Source organism: Artemia franciscana, chromosome 7, assembly GCF_032884065.1.
Source record: "Artemia franciscana chromosome 7, ASM3288406v1, whole genome shotgun sequence".
Taxonomy (NCBI): domain Eukaryota; kingdom Metazoa; phylum Arthropoda; class Branchiopoda; order Anostraca; family Artemiidae; genus Artemia; species Artemia franciscana.
The window spans coordinates 7082317-7102675 of record NC_088869.1 but is presented as its reverse complement, the minus strand read 5'-3'; the positions used below and the strand labels follow the sequence as shown (position 1 = coordinate 7102675).

Genomic DNA, 20359 nt, shown 5'->3' with positions numbered 1-20359 from the left:
ACAAACAAATTTTTGATGCGTTTTTTTTTGTAAATCCCCCACATGTGAACAAAAATCCTGGATACGCCCTTGTTCATAGTCGATTTGACAGTTTTGAGGTTGGTCATACTGAGCATGACAAGATAGAAAACAAAAATCAAATGAAATTAAGGCAATCATTGGAAATGAAATAAGGCAATCAACATGCAATCATTGGAAACAGTATTTATTCTTCTCTTTGGCTGGACTCAATCAAAGAAAATGGTGCATAATTTTTTAGAAAACTTGATAAAATTCTAGAATGTTTCTAATTATTTGAAATCAATCTTTCTTTTTCTCTTTGGTTGGATTCCCAACCAAGCAAACACAATTTTTGCAAAGAATATCAATTGTCACCGTCGAGCATTGACATTTTATCTTTCTTTTACCTTATCCCTTTTATTTTATCTTTATCACTTTGCTATTATGATGCGTTTAAAAAAATGTACTCCCCCCTCCCCAAACACAAATTCTGGATATGGTCCAGTGGGAACTATTTGTGTTCAATGTAAAGACATCAATTAGCAGTAACTAATAAATTTTGCGATTAATAAATAAATTCCTTATTCCGACTCCGGTGTCTCCTTGCTCCTAATACTCAGTCCTGATAAAAAAAATTACACAAACCCTTCCAAAGCCAATCTAAACAAGTCCGTTTTTTCTATGTTTCAAAAAGATTTAACAGACAAAATGCTTGATCGGCTCTTGACTTTTTACAGTCGCGAGAATGTCCCCAAAAAAACGAAAATTAGAACCAAACAATAACAGAAGCCTTCTATGGGAACGAACAAAGACCAATAGTAACCAAAAATTCAAAACGCGTCTTAGTAAGAAAAAATTATATTAATAACTGGTTCAGGAATGACAACTATTATTTTGATTGCTTATATTAGTAAAAGTTTGTTGCAAAAAACAAATTTGTGAAAGTTTTGACAAATCGCCTAAAACCCCAAGAAAATGACATTGAAGTGAAACAAAATGTACACCATTAAAATAGCCATTACCGAGAATCCCATACACGAAATTTACAAATTGTAAATAACAACAATAAATAATAATAATAAATAAAGCAAAAACAATAAATAATAAGTTGTTTCCTTTTCTTAATTGAAAAAGCTCCATTTCCTCAATCTACTATATGTGAATATATATTCAGTTTTGCAATATCATCTTCTTTGCAGAATTGAATTTAACTGATGAATCTTAATCAGACTATGATTTTCTACAATCTCCCACCTCTAATCAGACTATGATTTTTTACAATCTACCTCTAATCAGACTATGATTTTTTACAATCTCACAGCTCTATCAACGAGGAAAATCACTTTTTAGGAGGGAAATCGGAGCGTATAACCGATAAGTCCTTTTTTAAGTTTGTCGCAAAAATAAATTTATGGAAGTTTTGAAGAATACTCCAGAACCCCTCAAAAACGATATCAGATTGAAACGAAACATCCGTTATTACCAACAACCTATACAGGAAGCTTGGAGTGCCCCTGCCCGATCAACCAGGAAAATCGCTTTTTTGCATAGGTGGCGCTCATGTCTCCTTTTTTTCTTTATTGTTGCTTCTTGTTTGTGTCAGCGCAAGGAAATTGAACATAGTAGAGAGCTGTTAAGGGTACATTTAAAATTGAACACAAAATGATTACTTTGGAACCGTAATTGACTAAGAACCCACACTACTGACTATTCATTTTGAATTTCCTCTCTATTTGTTTTAGGGACATGGTCAAATCAGAATTTCGATGATTCACATAAAAGTGAACTTTAAAAAAGCACAAACCTCAATTTGAGTTTTTTTTTCAATTGGGTTAATAAATCTAAGTTTATGCTATACTAGACCTTTTTAACCTTTTCATGTTCAGAAATAGTTAGCAAATGAAGCTTTTGACATAAAAAATAGTATTGCCCCATTTGCAATACATCTGAGCGAATAATGTTCAAAAATGAATACAATAATTAGAAAAATTAATAAATAAATAAAAATATGAAAAAAAATAATATTCAAAATAAGTCAGAAAACCCGAAACATATATATTTTTTTTTTTAGCATTAACCTCTTTGGCAAAAAGTTTCGTGCAACAGAACACCCTTTGAGCTATTGAAGCCAAATTCGTTGGTAATTAACGCAAGGTTGCGAAATACGAAACAGACCGAAATGCACTTTTTCTTTAGATAAATCATTCATTCTACCATTAAAGCTCCAAAGATTGTTGATTCCCAGTAAGTATATTTCTAATTAACTCATGCCAAATGCAAAAAAAAACTGAATACGTTATTTCCTTAGATAACAGCTCACTCATTAAAACTACTACGATTGTTAAACCACGGTGAAATTTATTAGAAATTCACCCACTGTCGCAAAGTGCAAAAAGCAAGGCCTAAATACATTTTCTCCTTGAATAAATAATCGACTTTAGCATTAAATCATTGAAGGACGGGAATTCATAAAGACAGCTCCACACTTCTAAATTAAACCAAAAGCTCTTTCCGAAGAGAATTCTTCAATTAAAATTAGACTAAAACAGTACATAGCGTATATATATATACTACAGACAAGTTCTGTACAGGCAATTCGGTTATAACTTATGACGAAAACTGGAGTTCCTAGTTGCAGTTTTTCGTCAAGTTTATTTATCCCCCGTAATAAATTTCTTCGTACACGCCTGGTAAGTAGTAGGCTATTAAGAAGTCAAAAATCAAAACAAATAGCTTCTAATGTAAACAGGTAACAGCGTAAATGTAATCTAATGTAAACAGCGAAAACACGTAATTGAGCTAGATGTGTTGTACGTGAACCAAATTTCATAGAACCAAAAAGCTTTTAGGGCTTTCTCGATGGGTGTCGAGGGGTCAAGTTATCTTCAAAAACGTAGCTATTAAATCTTTCGACTATTTTGAACCAAAATTGGCTATCACAACTTTTTCGTATCGTAATACTTTGGTGAAAGAATGGGCGTGGGAGGGAGGTTAGCTGTCCTCCAATGTTTTGGTCAATTAAAAATAGTACTACATTTCTGCTTTCCGACAAAATGATCTCTCTCCGGATTTTCTACCATCACTTGTTTGATAAAATTACCCCCCAGGAATATAAATAATAAAAAAAAAAAAATGTAAATTCCACGTTTTGTATATATGAGCGTAAAACTTCTACATTAGGGCTCTCTGATACCCTTAATTTCATTGTTGAATTTTATTTACGACTCCTAGAATTTTTGGGGGTGTTTCCCCCCTTAGTCAGAAAATTAATCAAGTTTTCTCAGCCTAGCCTCGCACCTTTTAATAAGCAATAGTAAACTTGATTAGTCTTAAGTATTTTTAATAAGTATCAAAAGTCAAGTTATCTCTCGTTACTAAGAAACTATTTTTTTTTGTTTCTTTAAATACTCAAACTCATCGCTTATTACGTAGATAAGAGTTGTTTCCTGTTCAAAGCTGCATGTACAATTTAAGCATTAAGCATATAGACCTTGAAAAAAATTAGGATTCTCATTCATACGATGTGACTGCCTAGTTAGGGGCGTCCTGAGAAAAAAGAATGAAGGCAAAATAATTTTTCTTTAAACAATTTAATCAAGGTTACATAGTTGTTTTCGTGGGCTGTTTAGCATACACCTTCTTCGACTAACTAATTGAAATTTTTGTCCCCTGTCAGCGCATATATCAAAATCTGACTTATTTTTGTCTTCCCCTTTGAAGTAGTATGTCAACCCAAAAGGCGTAAATGATATTTTGTCGTCACCAAACAATCAACCAGTTAAATCAGTTTTGTAGTAGAGGTTTTCATTGGTTGCAAAATATGCCTTTTCTTCCTTTTCTATCCTTTTCGCTTTTCCAATTTCTTCAAAATTTCCTATTGCACTTTTTTCTATTTTTTATTTATCTTCAATTTCAGTCTCTTGTTCTTACTCAAACTTCTGCTACCACAATTACTGCCACCAACAGTAGATATCAGTCTGTGACCATTGACTAGGAATACCATTTTCTCAGAATACCTCAGAAAAACAATGGAACTGATTTTTATAGTTAATTATGCATTTTTTAAAGTACAGTCAAAACATGTACCTGATAAAACGCTGAACATTGAAAAAAAATTGAAAAACTGTAAATAATAAGTGCTGAAAATTTTAAAGGTACTGACAAATAATAAAATCTGTCTCTCATATTTATTTCTACTTTATCAAAAACACTGTTAAAGTAAGACAATTTTTCAAAAGTAGCAATAATCAAATATACAATCTGATTATTAATTAGATTATTCTTCTATCCCCTCTTGCTCTTCCTCTTCATCCTGTTTTTCTTCCTTTTCCTCATTTTCTCCAACCTCATTTTCTTCAGCTTCAGGTTCTTTGTCTTCATCCATACCAGTTTCTTCATTTATTTCATCCACTATATCCATACCTGCCATATCTTCAGCCTAATAAAGACAAAGGTTAACTTAAAACGAAATAATTTGCTCAATTATGCTACACAAAATAACAAGCTATTATCAGGAGAGAATATTCAAGAAAGTATTGATGGTGAAAGGTTTACAGTTTAAACATAAGACGTATTGAAATATACAAATTGAAAAATACACAATAGGGCAAATAAATTAATAAGACTTAAAGAGAGGGGGAAGGGAGGGAGAGGGAGAGAGAGATGTAGAAAAGGAAAGGGAAAACGAAGTTCAACAAAATCCTATGTCAAAACGATAATATTGAAGAATGTTACGTTTTTTTAGCAGTAGTAATTTCTACCAAAGTTTTACGAATATAAGCTCGTAGTGACATTTTCGACTTTATAAAAAATTAAGTTTAACTTTCTTGAACAAAATTATATTTCTGATTCCCATTTTAGTTTTAGGAGGTCACCACTGAACAGCATTAAATATAAGCCGGCATGCTACTGCTATATTAATAAAAGTAAAAAAAAATATCACTGATATATAAAAAAAATTAGGTAAGACTATGATGGAGGCCAAACCAAGAACTAGCATACTGACTGATCTTTGCTTACACCAGACATTCTAAAAATATGGGCCTCCTTGGGAGGGGGAGTACAAGAAAATTTTGAGTAATTTGCCTAATGTACAATGTGTATAGCATAGTATGTAAAATTTGGTATATTTATACATCACACACAAGCAGAAACAATCAACAAGAGCCATTATCTATCAAAGGTTAGCTTTTTTTATCGCTAAACCGCTATTGAATTTATTTTTATTAAGTTTTTAATGTGTTTTTAATTTTTCTTTGCTACCAAGTCCCCCCCCCCCCCAGAAAATTTATTTTGTAACCACCACCACCCCCAAAAAAATTCTTTTGTACTCCCCCGAAAAAAATCCAGGATATGGCCCTGATTAATTTAGCCCCTAGAAACCAGAGTTGATTAGAGTTTCAGAACAAAAAAAAAGTGAATTTTTCTGCATAAGTCCACGTTCCCTTTTACTTGAGCCAAGGATTTGGGTCAACTACTCCAACATTTAGATAGAAATCATAAAAGGAGGATATAAATGGCCAAATTAAAATGAGTATAACATGGGTCTTTTGTGCACTGTTCAAAAAGAAAATTTTGATAGAAATTTAAGAGATGTCTCTCCTAAGAACACACATGGCGATCTGAATGCGCAATTTAGCCCCTAAAAAGCAGATTTGATTAGAGTTCTATGACTATCCTAGCTCTATGACTATCTACCTTAGTTCTACTGCCCTAAAATGACGCATGGACGGATAATAGATAGACGTATCTATTAACAAATGAACTAACATCATTTTTATACAATCCTAATAAGGGGGGAGGGGCTAATGCCAGAATTCCCTCTTACTCAATTGGACTATCTGTCTTGGCTTTTTCTACAATTAATCATGGCTTGATGCTCGCAACTATTCGATTTTAATTTAAAGCTCTTGATTTTTGAATAAAAAAAAAAAAAAAAAAAAAAAATTAATGCGTTTAAACATACACGCTTCCATTAATGCTAATATCCAAGATGGTTCACTTTCACTTTTGAGTTTAAATTAGCCAGCTGTTTTTGAATAATTGCAATGGTAGCTGTTGTGACATAGGCCCGCGACAAAATTTGAACTGACGAATCAGAGCGATTGGTTAAATATTACGAAAGGTAGGCAGTGCAACGTCCGATTTTGCTTATAGGTAACACTACCTATAGAGCGAAGCGTATTAGTCCATGAGCCCTGCGGCCAGAAGGGCGAAGTCTGATTGGTTAAGCCTTGTTTGCTATGGCCATGATCTTTCATTATTTTCATCATTGGAGGAGCAAAAATCCTTAAAAATCCTATTCCCAACCCTTTATGAATTGCCAGCTTCAATAACGGAGACACAAGAATCCCCAAGTGCAAGCCGTTGGTAAGGCTCATTGGTACTTACCGTCTCTTCAGGATGCTCCTCCCCTTCTACCTTTTCCTTTTTCTTCAATTCGCTCAAATGCTCTTCAGATTCCATATGAGCAGATTTCAAACTCTCATCAAATTTCATGTTTACATTACAAATGTTACAGAAATACGAAGCTAATCGAGTAACACTTGATCGACCAACAGGGGTGTTAACGTCATAACACCCTATAGCCTGAAAAGAAGATAGATTTAGCTTATCACATAAGCAAGAAAAAACAACGATTGGTGGTTTGAACAAAAATGGATTCAAAATATAGCAGTGTATAGCACTTTAAGGATGGAGCGAGAGTCAATGGAATCAACGTCCTAGAAACCTAGAAATGCAGTATGGCTTAAAAACAACTTAATTTTGAAACAACCAAAACAAAATCTTAGATAACTGGGGTTTTCAGGTATGAGTAAACCCAATGTTGATCTATGGGGCAAACCTGTGTATATTTTGATGTCACCGGTCAAGGCTGTATCCAGGGGGAGGGGGTTTGAACATCCCTTCCCCGATATGTTTGCCCGACTCATTTAAACGTAACAAAAATGAATATGAAGATTTTTACCCCCCCCCCTCCAAAAAAAAATTCTGGATAGACCCTGTCCCTGGTACTTTAAATTAGTAGTTTAAAAAAATTCAATTAGAAATACCAATAACACTTTAAAATTAAAATACCTAAAAAAGGTGGGGGGGGGGCAATTGACCCCAAATGCCGACTAAAAGTGTTGCCAATTTGAACTGATAAGTTTTGCTTATTTATTTTCATGGTTCAATGTAGCAACGAAAAAAGAAAACAGCAAAATTTTTGAAAAACAAAATAATTATTTACAGTATAGCATTTTGTTTACAAAATATAGCATTGTTTACATTAAGGATGGAGCGAGAGTCGATGTAATCAACGTCCTAGAGACCTCGACCTTGCTACACCTTTTCAGAGATCCTTTTATACCCTGTTCCACATTTGATCACATTGATACTAAAGTCTCACCACGATTTTTTTTTCGGACAATGGGTAATTGGGTAATCCCTCGAATTGGTAATTCGAGGGGAATTATGTGTATTGTAATTCGATTTTGAATTGTATTTTGTATTGTCTTCTGTTTAATATTAATAAACTTCTCTCTCTCTCTCTCTTGGAAAAGAAAAACTAACTGAAATTGATCGAAAGCAGTTCACCTTTGCTGTAGTTTTTGTAGTAGATTTGAAGTTTTTCAATCTTGGTGAAAAACCTTTGTACACATCAATATTAGCATTCTATGGCGATCTCTTGGAGTTATCTTAAAAAATACTGAAGCAGTGGTCAAAAGTAATAATTTTAGACATTAATTTTTGACTATGCAAACACAAAAATTAAGCATTGACGCAGCTAATCAGCGAGTTTGTATTCTGAGAACCCATATTACAAATTCACATTGAAAGAAAAACTAATATTTACACTTTCTCAAATTTAATTTAAAATAAATTACAGTTTGAAAGTACCAAAAGCCGTGTCAACTTCGTACACAGCGTGGAAATCGATTTGATTTTTTTTTTTTTTTTTTTTCAAAAACGGGGTAAGATGTCAAAAAGAAATTTTTAGCTTTGGGTTTTAAAATGGATATCTCGGAAGAATCCCATTTGTTCATCTCCCAGTAAGCATCCCCTAATACCCCTTCCTCATCCCCATTAAATACATACTAATACAGACAGGGTACTATATACTCTATTTAGTGTTTATCTTGTCAACATAAAATTAATGGTTAGAATAGAATACACCTATCAGTTTACGTGGCAACAACAAGGCAGATCTTCAAGTTACTATACTTTAACTATAAACGTTAATTCAAGTTACTATACAAATTATTATAGAGCAGAATATTAATAAAGGCAGAGTACTATATACTCTCTTTAGTATTAATCTTGTTATCAATTAAAAAAAAAAAAACAAGTTTTTTCAACTGGCAGTAAGGAGCAACATTAAAAATTATAACGAACAGAAATTATTATGCAAGTGTTGGGGAAGATTTATTTTAAGTTTGGGTTGAATAAAGAGGACTTGAACAATTTGTTGCTGGTAAGAGGGGATAGTTTCGATTTAGGTGAGAGAAAGAAATTTTGGGGAAAGTTTAGGCTGGCGGCTGACCCCTATTTTTGTCCAATGTGTAGATGTGTGAATAAGAATTTGTTTCATTTTTTTTCCGAAGGTGACAAGCTCTCTGAGTTGCAGAATGAATGTTTGGACGAGTGCTGTGGGAGTGACTGCTGGTTAATTGAGCGGATGGCTGAGAGGAACACATCTGCTATTAAATAGTTGTGTAAGTTTCTTCATTGAGAAATTAAAACAGTGAATCATTTTTGCAGGGATAGCTTGTTACAGTTTTCAGGAATTGAATTTTATTATGATTGGTGTTTGTTAGTTAAAATGTTGAACCTTGGCGTGTTTCTTTTCTTTTCCTTTTTGTTATTGTTTTCTTTTTTCTTTTTTTTGATTTATAGTATCTGAAGTTATATTTGTTCCTGAGCTTTGTTTGTAGACCGTATTCTGTGTTGCTATGGCCCACAAGTTTTTGCAATAAATCTTATCTATGCTCGACAGCCATCTCTGTTACGCAGAAGATACCATTCTATTATCAGACCCTCTCCAGGTTTTCCAAAATACAATTCATACAGTTTGCCCTGGTCTTAATGGGATTGGGCTTCAAGTCACCCCTCTAAAACTGAGCTTCTTGTCTAGGGTTCGTTTCAACAACCTTCCGTTACTATCAATGTTGGCCCAGAAACTATTTTTGCATCGTCCTCTCTGAATTATTTTGGTCTCCCGTTTGGATCAAATGTTAAAAATAGTCAAATACTCGTTATCTCGGGGTTGAAAGAAAAATTTAGAAAATCGTATGGGCTGCTTGATCGAGTTAAAGACCATTTTCACAAAAATAACCCCGGGCAGACTTTACAACGCTTTTTCGCATCGGATGTCTTTTTCTTGGTCCCTTTGTGGAGTTTTTTCACAATATCTGAGCGGAAGAAAATTAAATGTTTATTCTTCCGCTTTTACAAATATCTTCTGCAACTGCCGCTCTGAACCCGCAACCGGTACATTTCGAGTAGATATGGCGTTTTAGATATTCACTCAAAAATTAACCACCTTGTGGATAGGTTCCATAAACGTCGAGAAAATATTGTCGACTTTCCACTTAATTGTTTAGCATAATTGTGTTGCGAAAGTAGGTGAGATGTTGTATGATTTTTCTTTTGTGAGTTTTTTCTTGTTTATTGTTTCCATTTAATTTTTGTTTTGGTATATTTTTTTTTTACTTTTCTAAGTGCATTTTATGTATGTAAAGAGGGTTTAAATAAATTATTATTATTAGTTAATAGACATACAGCCATATTATCTTGCCTCGAACCCTCGAGAAACAGTGCATGGCCAGTGGAAAGTTCTGGGAAGTAAGAAAAACAAAAGCTTAGGCCGTATTACCCAAACCCATTGATATTGATCATAATCAATTATTCTTTATTACCTTCATCCTAATATGGCAATAACTTTAATTCAACCCTTAGTATGTTCATAATAAGTAAAACGGGCAAACATTTTAAACCCTTCTGTACATAATAAAAAACCCTTCTTTTTACTATCCCTTGTTTTGAAATGCAAAACAAACGCAACCTCAAACACAACCTAGACAACATTAAGAATAGGCATGTAACAAACAGTCCAAAGGACATGTGCGGCCTGAAACGTATTTAAATGCCTTTAGATTAGCATTACAGCATTCAATCTTATCATTATGCAAACAAAATGTGCAAGTCAGATCCAACCTTTCAAATAAGAATGTCAATACTAAAACTACCCGTCTGGTTTAGAAAGTCCCGAGAAGAATATAAAAAGGGTATTACCTTTATCTTTATACCTTTATTTATAAAAAGGGTATAACGCAAGCTCCGGTACCTTTAATTTAGGTTCGCGAAGTTGCTGCTGCTATGCCCCTTGTGGACGAGAAATACTTATTTGATAGATAAACACAGGATTGCAGACCCCAGTATCGCGGTAAACCGGTTGATCTCTAATTTCTAGGCAAATCGGATCCACCCCTGGCTTAAACATTTCTACAGTTCTTGATTGTGTATTTTTCCCTGTTGTGTTCTAATTTTCTCTCCATTTTTCTTCTCTTTTTCTTTATTTTTTTTTCCTTGTACTCAGTTTTGTTCCATGTTAAAAGTACGGGTAATACATATTACTTACTTACTTACTTGCTTATTCAGAACCTCCCCCACCCGTAAAACGTCACTCAACTTCATCCCAGCTACAATAACTCAGAAGGAGGTAAATTATTTCTCTCATAGGTAGGGAGATAAATTGAAATATATGATTTGGGGTTTTAAGTATTATTAAAAGTCAGCTGTTTAATTCTTCTTTTGAGGATCCTTATATACTTCTTTAGAAGGTCAAATGATGGTTCTTTTAAGTATTCAAGGTATAGCAAAGCAGTTGTTATATCAAGAGTTCTATTACAAAAATTTCAGAGAGGACAGTGTTTAACTTTCAATAGTAATGTTTATGAATGAGGAATAACCCAATATTGTGCCTTTTAATACCATTATGAGAAATAAAAGGTCAAGTTTAGACAGTGGCTTTAGGACTTTAGTGGCTCCCTTACTGGCCTATTCCCTAAAAAAAATTGTAACAACAAAATGCCAGGATGATCGCACCGAAACACAGCCCTGATATATCACAGCTGGAATGTTTGTTAGACATTACATCAATCAGTATGGTGGATACCGATCCGATCGGTCGGATCGGTGACAGAGCATACCGACGATTTTGAAAAATAATTATTTAGGAGGTCATTTAGTTGAAAAACGTCTTTTTTTTTGTTTAAGGTTTTGTTTTGCTTATAGGTACATTTAGCATCATACAGCACAGAATTTCAGTATCACACAATCCAAAAATGTAAAAACAGGCTAAAATGTGGATGTATCTAGCGAAATAGGTCTAAAATGGATTTTCAAAAGCATCATGTCATTCCTTTACCCGCTTCTACCCACACCTACCTCACTATTCGCCTTTTCGTACCCTCCTCTCCCTAATAACGTTTTCTCATGCCGTCTTATTGTTTTGCCACCCCTCCAGATAAAAATTCGAGTTACTTTTTATAAATTCCTCCATTTAAACCATCATCAAAACCTTAAAAATGAATTAATACAAGACCATATAACATCAATATGGTTGTTTACAAAGTTCATGACTACAAAACGATTTTCCCTTTTTTTTAAATGTTTGAGATATATATTATGTTTATTTTTACTCAATGTATTTTTTAGCAGTTTCATTTATTTATCTTGTCTACTCCTCGATTTTTAGGGAAATGAATAAATAAGACATACATTAATATCGAAGTCAGTATCCTTGGGTACAGGGGGCGCACCACTTTCTAATCCTTCAACATCAATGGCCTTTTCAGTTGGAACAAATTTCAATTCTTCAAGAACTTCGTCAATTACGTCTGGATGCTCAGCTGTTCCACCACTTTTTTCAACAAGTTTCTGAAAAAGATCAGGCAGCAAATTAAAAATATTTTAATCCTAAGCATGCGTGTTATATTAATTGGAGTACCTCAGCTTAAAAGAGTCACTTGTCCGGTACTTCTATTCTCCCCCCCCCCCTCTCTCTCTCTCTCTCTCTTCTCTTTCTCTCTCTCTCTCTCTCTCTCTCTCTCTCTCTCTCTCTCCTCTCTCTCTCTCTCATCTCTCTCTCTCCTCTCTCTCTCTCTCTCTCTCTCTCTCTCTCTCTCTCTCTCCTCTCTCCTCTCTCTCTCTCTCTCCTCTCTCTCTATCTCTCTCTCTCTCTCTCTCTCTCCTCTCTCTCTCTCCTCCTCTCTCTCTCTCTCTCTCTCTATTTTTACTACAAGTTTGAGTTTATACAGCAATTAGTTCTGCCTTTTTTCTTATTTCTTCGTATTTCCCAGTAATAGAGGCTGGCGATGACAGTGAAGGCTTCGTCGTGGTGTATAGATTTAATAGTATATTTGTTACAAACGTATTCTGTATATTATTTACTTATTATAAATAGTATTTATTTACACTATTTAAGCAAGTATATATAAGTATTATACAAGTATTTTTTATTTATTTAAGATACAGGAAAAAATCCCAATTTCAACTATCTACATAAGCAAAAAATGAAGATGCAATACATTTGAAAAAAAAAGCTAAAAAAAATCCAAACACCTTTAAAAATAGGCAGAGCATGGGGCTTCGGTTTTACCCCATCCCCCAAACATGGAAACTTTACGATCATTCCTATAGTTACTTATATTTCCCGTAGAATTCCTTACTTTTGGCACTCTTTTCTAAGTTTTTGAACATATCTGCTTGAAAACCAAAGAGGATACAAGGAAACGAATTAGAACTATACTCAAGAAGACCTGACGATGGAACTTGGAGACTGAATCAGTTCTTTATAGACTTTCATTCTCTAAGGAATGGACAGTCGAGCGCCAAGAAACGCCATCTCATATCACTGATGTGGCCACAGCTGTGTTTTTTATTTCAAGTCATATTTCTGTTTTCAGATTCTGTAAAGATGGCTGCCAAAGATGTATTTTTTAACACCTCATACAACTGATTTGGCCACAGCCGAATTTTTTATTTCAATTCATATTTCTGTTCTCAGATTCTGTAAAGATTGCTGCCAAATATGTATTTTTTAACACCTCATATAGCTGATGTGGCCACAGCTGTATTTTTTATTTCAAGTCATATTTCTGTTTCAGATTCTGTAAAGATAGCGGCAAATATGCATTTTTGATACTTCATACAACTGATTTGGCCACAGCCGAATTTTTTATTTCAATTCATATTTCTGTTCTCAGATTCTGTAAAGATTGCTGCCAAATATGTATTTTTTAACACCTCATATAGCTGATGTGGCCACAGCTGTATTTTTTATTTCAAGTCATATTTCTGCTTTCCGTTTCTGTAAAGATGGCTGCCAAAGATGTATTTTTAACACCTCATATAACTGATGTGGCCACAGCCGAATTTTTTATTTCAATTCATATTTCTGTTTTCCGTTTCTGTAAAGATGGCTGCCAAAGACTGTAACCATAAATTGAAAACAAGCAAGAATGGCAACACATTTGTAAACACTAAATTTAACTTTTTTCAACGAAAATGGAAGAATATACAGAAAAATGTTCAACTGCTCATCAGCAATGAGCCACCTTACTGTTATTAGTATATTATTTACTTAAATTGGGTTTGAGCAAGGAAGATTTGATGTAGGTTACTCATAAAAGTAGGAATTCTATGAACCGCGGTGTAAGAACCAAGTCTACGGAGAAGTTCAGAATACAGAACATATTTTTGACTAATGTATGGCAAATTAACAGACATTAGAGTATTATTCCCGTCACTGTATTCATTTAATAGTGTTTACGGAGTATATCATTTGGGACAGCCACAGTTGAAGTAGCTATCTATGGTTGAAGCCACAGTTGTGATGGCTACATTTGAAGTAGCTATCCATGGTTGAAGCCACAGTTGTGATGGCTACATTTGAAGTAGCTATCTATGGTTGAAGCCACAGTTGTGATGGCTACAGTTGAAGTAGCTATCTATGGTTGAAGCCACAGTTGTGATGGCTACAGTTGAAGTAGCTATCTATGGTTGAAGCCACAGTTGTGATGACTACATTTGAAGTAGCTATTTATGGTTGAAGCCACAGTTGTGATGGCTACATTTGAAGTAGCTATCTATGGTTGAAGCCACAGTTGTGATGGCTACATTTGAAGTAGCTATCTATGGTTGAAGCCACAGTTGTGATGACTACATTTGAAGTAGCTATCTATGGTTGAAGCCACAGTTGTGATGGCTACATTTGAAGTAGCTATCTATGGTTGAAGCCACAGTTGTGATGGCTATAGTTGAAGTAGCTATCTATGGTTGAAGCCACAGTTGCAATGGCTACATTTGAAGTAGCTATCTATGGTTGAAGCCACAGTTGCAATGGCTACATTTGAAGCAGCCATCTATGGTTGAAGCCACAGTTGTGATGGGTACATTTGAAGTAGCTATCTATGGTTGAAGCCACAGTTGCGATGACTACATTTGAAGTAGCTATCTATGGTTGAAGCCACAGTTGTGATGGCTACATTTGAAGTAGCTATCTATGGTTGAAGCCACAGTTGTGATGGCTACATTTGAAGTAGCTATCTATGGTTGAAGCCACAGTTGTGATGGCTACATTTGAAGTAGCTATCTATGGTTGAAGCCACAGTTGTGATGGCTACAGTTGAAGTAGCTATTTACAGTTAAAGCTACAGCTGGATTAAAATATGTGATAATAGTGAGCGTGATAAAGCATAAAAAGTATGCTGTTATCACGCTTACTATGGAGAAACCAAACATAAAATTAATATATTTGAAGTTCTATAAATACAAATATCAAAGGCAATATAAGCAATTTTACTTGCATTAACGAATTCTCCCTTTGACAAAAGATAACCTTCACAAATCAGCACTGAAATTCTGTGCTTTGTAGTCTTTAAAGTTTTGTGAATCGTTTAAACTGTTTGCAGACTCTATAGGCTGAGGTTTTAAATTCACAGAAAAACAAGAGCTAAGAGCTCATATGGCATTTGTGACGAGGCGAGAAGAGCTAAGAGCCAAGAGATCATATGGTATGAGCTCTAACAAAATTCTATGAATCGATACATTGATTTAAAAAGGAAAATAAGAGGCATAATGCCGATCAAGATTTAAATAAGAGCTCTGAGTCACAATGTCCATCTAAATATCAAAATTCATTAAGATCCGATCACCCACTCGTAAGTTATAAATGCCTAATTTTTTCTAATTTTTCCTCTCCCTTTTGCCCCCCAGATGTCGAATCTGGGAAAACGACTTTATCAAGTCCAAACTGTACAGCTCCCTGACACGCCTAACAATTTTCATCGCCTGAGCACGTCCAGAAGCACCGAACTCGCCAAATCACTGAACCCCTCCCCCACAACTCCCCCAAGGAGAGCGAATCCAGTACGATTCTGTCTATCACGTATCAAGGACATTTGTTTATTCTATCCACCAAGCTTCATCCCGATTCCTCCACTCCAAGTGTTTTTCCAAGATTGCCCCCTCCAACTCCCCCTAATGTCAAAAAATCTGGTTGGGATTTGAAATAAGAGCTCTGAGACATGAATTCCTTCTAAAAATCAAATTTCATTACGATCCGATCATCTATTCGTAAGATAAAAATACCCCAATTTTCATATTTTCCAAGAATTCCGGTTTCCCCCCTCCAACTCCCCCGAATGTCACAGGATCTGGTCGGAATTTGAAATTAGAACTTTAAAGCACAAGATCCTTCTAAATATCAAATTTCATTAAGATCTGGTCACCCTTTCGTAAGTTACAAAGACCTCAATTTTCAAAATTACCCCCCCCCCCCCCAATTCCACAAAGAGAGCAGATCCGGTCCAGTTATGTCAGTCACGTATCTTAGACAGGTTTTCTATTCTTCCCATCCAGTTTCATCCTGATCTCACGGCTTTAAGTATTTTCTAAGATTTCCGGTCCCCCCAACTGCCCCCCCCCAATTACGCTTGATCCGGTTGAGATTTAAAATAAGATATCTGAGTTACGAGGTCCTTCTAAATATGAAGTTTCATGAAGATCCGATCACTCCATCGTAAGTTAAAATACGTCATTTTTTCTTATTTTTCAGATTACCCCCCCCCCCCCCAATTGAGCAGATCCGTTCCGATTATGTAAATCACGTATGCAAGGAATTCTGCTTATTTTTCCAACCAAGTTTCATCCCGATCCCTCCAATCTTAGCGTTTTCCATCATTAGGTTTCTCCACCCCAAACTTCCCCAATGTCACCAGATCCGGTCAGGATTTAAAATAAGAGCTTTGAGACACGATATCCTTCTAAATATCAAATTTCATGGAGATCCAATCGCCTGTTCGTAAGTTAAAAATACCTAATTTTTTCTAATTTTTCAGAATTACCCCCCCCCCCCCCAACTACCCCAAAGAGAGCGGATCCGTTCTGGTTATGTTAATCATGTATCTAGGACTCGTAATTATTTTTCCCACCAAGTTTCATCCTGATCCCTCCACTCTAATAGTTTTAGGGTTTCCCCCTCCCAACTCCCCCCCAATGTCACCATATCTGGTCAGGTTTAAAATAAGAGCCCTGAGCCACGATATCCTTCTAAATATCAAATTTCATTGAGATCCGATCACCCGTTTGTAAGTTAAAAATACCTCATGTTTTTTTAATTTTTCAGAAATACCCCCCCCCCCCCCAACTACCCCAAAGAGAGCGGATCCGTTCCGTTTATGTCAATCATCTATCTAGGACTTGTGTTTATTTTTCCCACCATGTTTCATCCCCGATCCCTCCACTCTAAGTGTTTTCCAAGTTTTAGGTTTCCCCCTCCAAACTCCCCGCCCCCGTCACCAGATCCGGTCGAGATTTAAATAAGAGCTCTAAGACACGATATCCTTCTAAACATCAAATTTCATTGAGATCTGATCACCCGTTAGTAAGTTAAAAATACCTCATTTTTTCTAATTTTTAAGAATTACCCCCCCCCCCCCCCCAACTACCCCAAAGAGAGCGAATCAGTTCCGATTATGTCAATCATGTATCTGGGACTTGCACTTATTTTTCCCATCAAGTTTCATCCCGATCCCTCCACTCTAAGTGTTTTCCAAGATTTTAGGTTTCCCCCCTCCAACTCCCCCCAATGTCATCAGATCCGGTCGGGATTTAAAATAAGAGCTCTGAGACACAATATCATTCCAAACGTCAAATTTCATTAAGATCCAATCACCCGCTCATAAGTTAAAAATACTTCATTTTTTCTATTTTTTCCGAATTAACCGGCCTCCCACTCCCCCCCCCCCCCAGATGGTCAAATCGGGAAAACGACTATTTCTAATTTAATCTGGTCTGGTCCCTGATACGCTTGCCAAATTTCATCGTCCTAGCTTACCTGGAAGTGCCTAAAGTAGCAAAACCGGGACTTTAGGTTTCCCCCCTCCAACTCCCCCCAATGTCATCAGATCCGGTCGGGATTAAAATAAGAGCTCTAAAACATCAAATTTCATTAAGATCCAATCATCCGCTCATAAGTTAAAAATACTTCATTTTTTCTATTTTTTGCAAATTAACCGGCCCCCCACTCCCCCAGATGGTCAAATCGGGAAAACGACTATTTCTAATTTAATCTGGTCTGGTCCCTGATATGCTTGCTAAATTTCATCGTCCTAGCTTACCTGGAAGTGCCTAAAGTAGCAAAACCGGGACCGACAGACAGACAGACAGACCGACAGACCGACAGAATTGGCGATTGCTGTATGTCACTTGGTTTAATACCAAGTGCCATAAAAAAAAAAGCAAAAAAGGTACAAGACCGTTAATTTTGGTTATTTACAAAAGGATATCAAAATTTTGTGGTTCAAAGAAAGAACATTCTGTTGATTCTTACCAGAAAAACACACTGCATGTCATTTTATGAGATTTTATTTTGCCTTCGGTTCTTAAGCGAAAAAGCTTTAAGGTTGGAACGCTTAAAGAACTCGAAACATCTGTTCAAAAAGCAAATGCAGGTCAACAAAAGACACCGTCAACAAAAAGAGCTTCTTTTTTAATTAGATTTTTTGCACCAGCTATCTGGAATTCAATCCTCTTGGAAATCCGAAACTCAAATACCTTATTACCTTCAAGCGAGCAGTGAAGGGTCATTAGAGAAATACTGTTTAGATTTGAATATCGTGCGGTCCTCCTCTTTTCGGTCTTTTTCTTTTCTTTGTATTTTTTTTCTTTTCTTTCTCGTCACCCCCCTTTTTCTCTCTTTTCTTTTTTTTTGATAAATTCAGTTGATTTGTTGTTTCTGTTAGTTGATTGTTTAATTATTCTTTAGTTAAGTTTCTGCCCTAGTCAAGCACTTTTGTGCTTGACTTGTGCTTTTGTGTTTTTGTTTAAATATATATGATTGAATTGAATTGAATAATCGCTAGCATTATACTGAAACCACACAAAAACACAAACAACCTTTTATGATCACACTTTTACATATTATGTAAAATAATATTGAAAATAAAGAGAAGATATTTGCAGAGGACATCATAAAGCAGGATAAGTTTATTATTAATAGTAAATAATTTATTAACACTGTAATATATTTTTTTACTTTAAATAGAATAGTTTATTAATAATAAAATTACCAAGAGCGACAATACACTTGGGAGATGTCGAAATTCAAACAGATAGAAGCAGACCATTAGAGTTATATAGCTTGGGATCCACTAGGGAAATCCCTAGTGACTGAGAGTTCTCGGGCGTGGTTGGTTGTATTACGGGTCTGAGTCAATGTACACTTATCGAATGAGGTGTGTTTGTGTTTTTAAATTATTTTAGCAATACTTTTTCTGATTCCGATTAATCGTTTTACCGTTGACAGGATATTGGTAATTCAGAATCAATAGACACATTTTGGTTTTATATTGAAATAATATATTACAGTCTAAGTTGTAGTCCTACCTTAATATGTCCAGCAGACAATCGATGGTGATCGTGATTAATTTTCATACGGAAATTCTCCTTACAAATGTCACATGACGAATGAAGGAAATTTTTCAACGTTTGATGAGCATGATTTGCACGATGGGCATAAATACTACCAAAAAAAGCTAACGTCGCACATGTCACATGTTACTTTCCAGGGACGGCGGTTTTTCTTTTTAAATACACCCTTGGAGCCTTCCATCCCAATTCTGCGGTATTCGTCCAGCTGAAATTTAAATAAAATTATAATCAGGATTCAATTTTATATGGACATGGTACTGGTGTGATACTGGTGATACAATCGTTAAGACTAGAATTTTTTTTTACCAACTGCAGGATATTAGTGGAAAAGTTGAAGTAGCATCGTGCTAGCCTGCTAGCTTTACTTCAAACAATCTTTCGAATAGGTTGGATAAGGGGCGTCAGGCCCAAATTCGCAATGGTCATCGACCTGAACCTTAAGTGCGTCCAACCATTCCAAGATTACTTATCTAACAAACCCGATTACTTATCTTGGCGTTTCATGAGACGTAAACCACGTCAGAGGTTAGTAGGATTACTACTTGAAACGGTCTGGATTAGTTCTCGGATAAGTTACATCTGCTAACACTGGAAAATGCAGGATACCTGAGTAATCTTTAACCTTTTCAAAAGCAAAAAAAAATGTGAAATTATATGCAGAGAACAAAAAGGGACAGTAATTGTGAATTGCCGTATAAGTATTTATTGTTATCTTTTCCGGATTACTTTCGGGGAAGTTAAAATTAAGCGGATGACTTGGATAAGAGATGCTCAAGCGAACTCTAAATAATATAAAACAGGTGGGTTAAGCTCTGCGTCGGGATCAGCTTATCGACCCAGATTCATCGAGCTGATACCTAAACATCTTAACACCTTAAACACACTTTAGTATTTTAGCCTAGATTGATGGACTATTTGACACCAGGCACAGTTAACAAATGCTTTAGCTTATTGCTGAAACACAACTAGAATTTTACATCCTTTAGAATATCAAAATTGATGCTTGACTTAACACAAAACTGCGTTTACTTTTTCCTTTGAAGAAAAAAATTTTCTTGAGACAAACCGTTGAGACGAAAAATGAATAAAAATGAAGTACTGCTCTTACACCCTGGGAGTGGTCATGTGGATACGTTCCCTCCTTCCAACCACTGGATGCGAGGTTCAATCCCAGTCACTGCCAGGGAATTTTCATAGTTGAGGTACTCGTCAATTTTTTTGTCTTGTGGTGGCGCAGTGGATTTGATCTTAGCTTGGTAATATGGGACCCAGAAATCGAATCACGCTGCAGGAATGCACTGCAGGGCCGACGCAGGGACCATAGTAGTCAAGAAGCGTCGTTAATTCTTAAATAAATAACTGCTCTTACAACTTGTCAGTA

At 35.4% G+C, this 20359-nt stretch overlaps 2 protein-coding genes across 2 annotated transcripts in view; both read right to left on the bottom strand.

Annotated features, from left to right (window-relative positions):
• Positions 1–4276: 4276 nt before the first annotated feature.
• LOC136028676 (acidic leucine-rich nuclear phosphoprotein 32 family member A-like) lies at positions 4277–18135 on the bottom strand. The gene is made up of 4 exons (XM_065706504.1): positions 18103–18135; positions 11764–11922; positions 6391–6588; positions 4277–4438 (listed from the first exon to the last, which is right to left on the bottom strand). Exons 1-4 carry the CDS (start codon positions 18133–18135, stop codon positions 4277–4279), a joined length of 552 nt encoding a protein of 183 aa, XP_065562576.1.
• Positions 11764–20359, bottom strand: part of LOC136028782 (zinc finger protein on ecdysone puffs-like) — a 53240-nt gene continuing 44644 nt past the window's right edge. The window contains exons 7-8 of the mRNA XM_065706684.1: positions 18934–19183; positions 11764–11922 (exon numbers count right to left, since the gene is read on the bottom strand). Coding sequence (XP_065562756.1) covers positions 19070–19183 — 114 coding nt within the window. The 3' untranslated portion in view covers positions 11764–11922; positions 18934–19069. The remainder of the gene's footprint in view (positions 11923–18933; positions 19184–20359) is intronic.

What these genes read in the sequence shown, in the direction of transcription:
- LOC136028676 (XM_065706504.1), bottom strand. Translation starts at nt 18,135, where the DNA reads ATGACCCTTCACTGCTCGCTTGAAGGTAATAAG. An exon ending in GCTCGCTTGAAGGTAATAAG is followed by an intron (nt 11,923 to 18,102) that starts GTATTTGAGTTT and finishes GATCTTTTTCAG; the next exon opens with AAACTTGTTGAAAAAAGTGG. An exon ending in AGGAGCATCCTGAAGAGACG is followed by an intron (nt 4,439 to 6,390) that starts GTAAGTACCAAT and finishes TGTCTTTATTAG; the next exon opens with GCTGAAGATATGGCAGGTAT.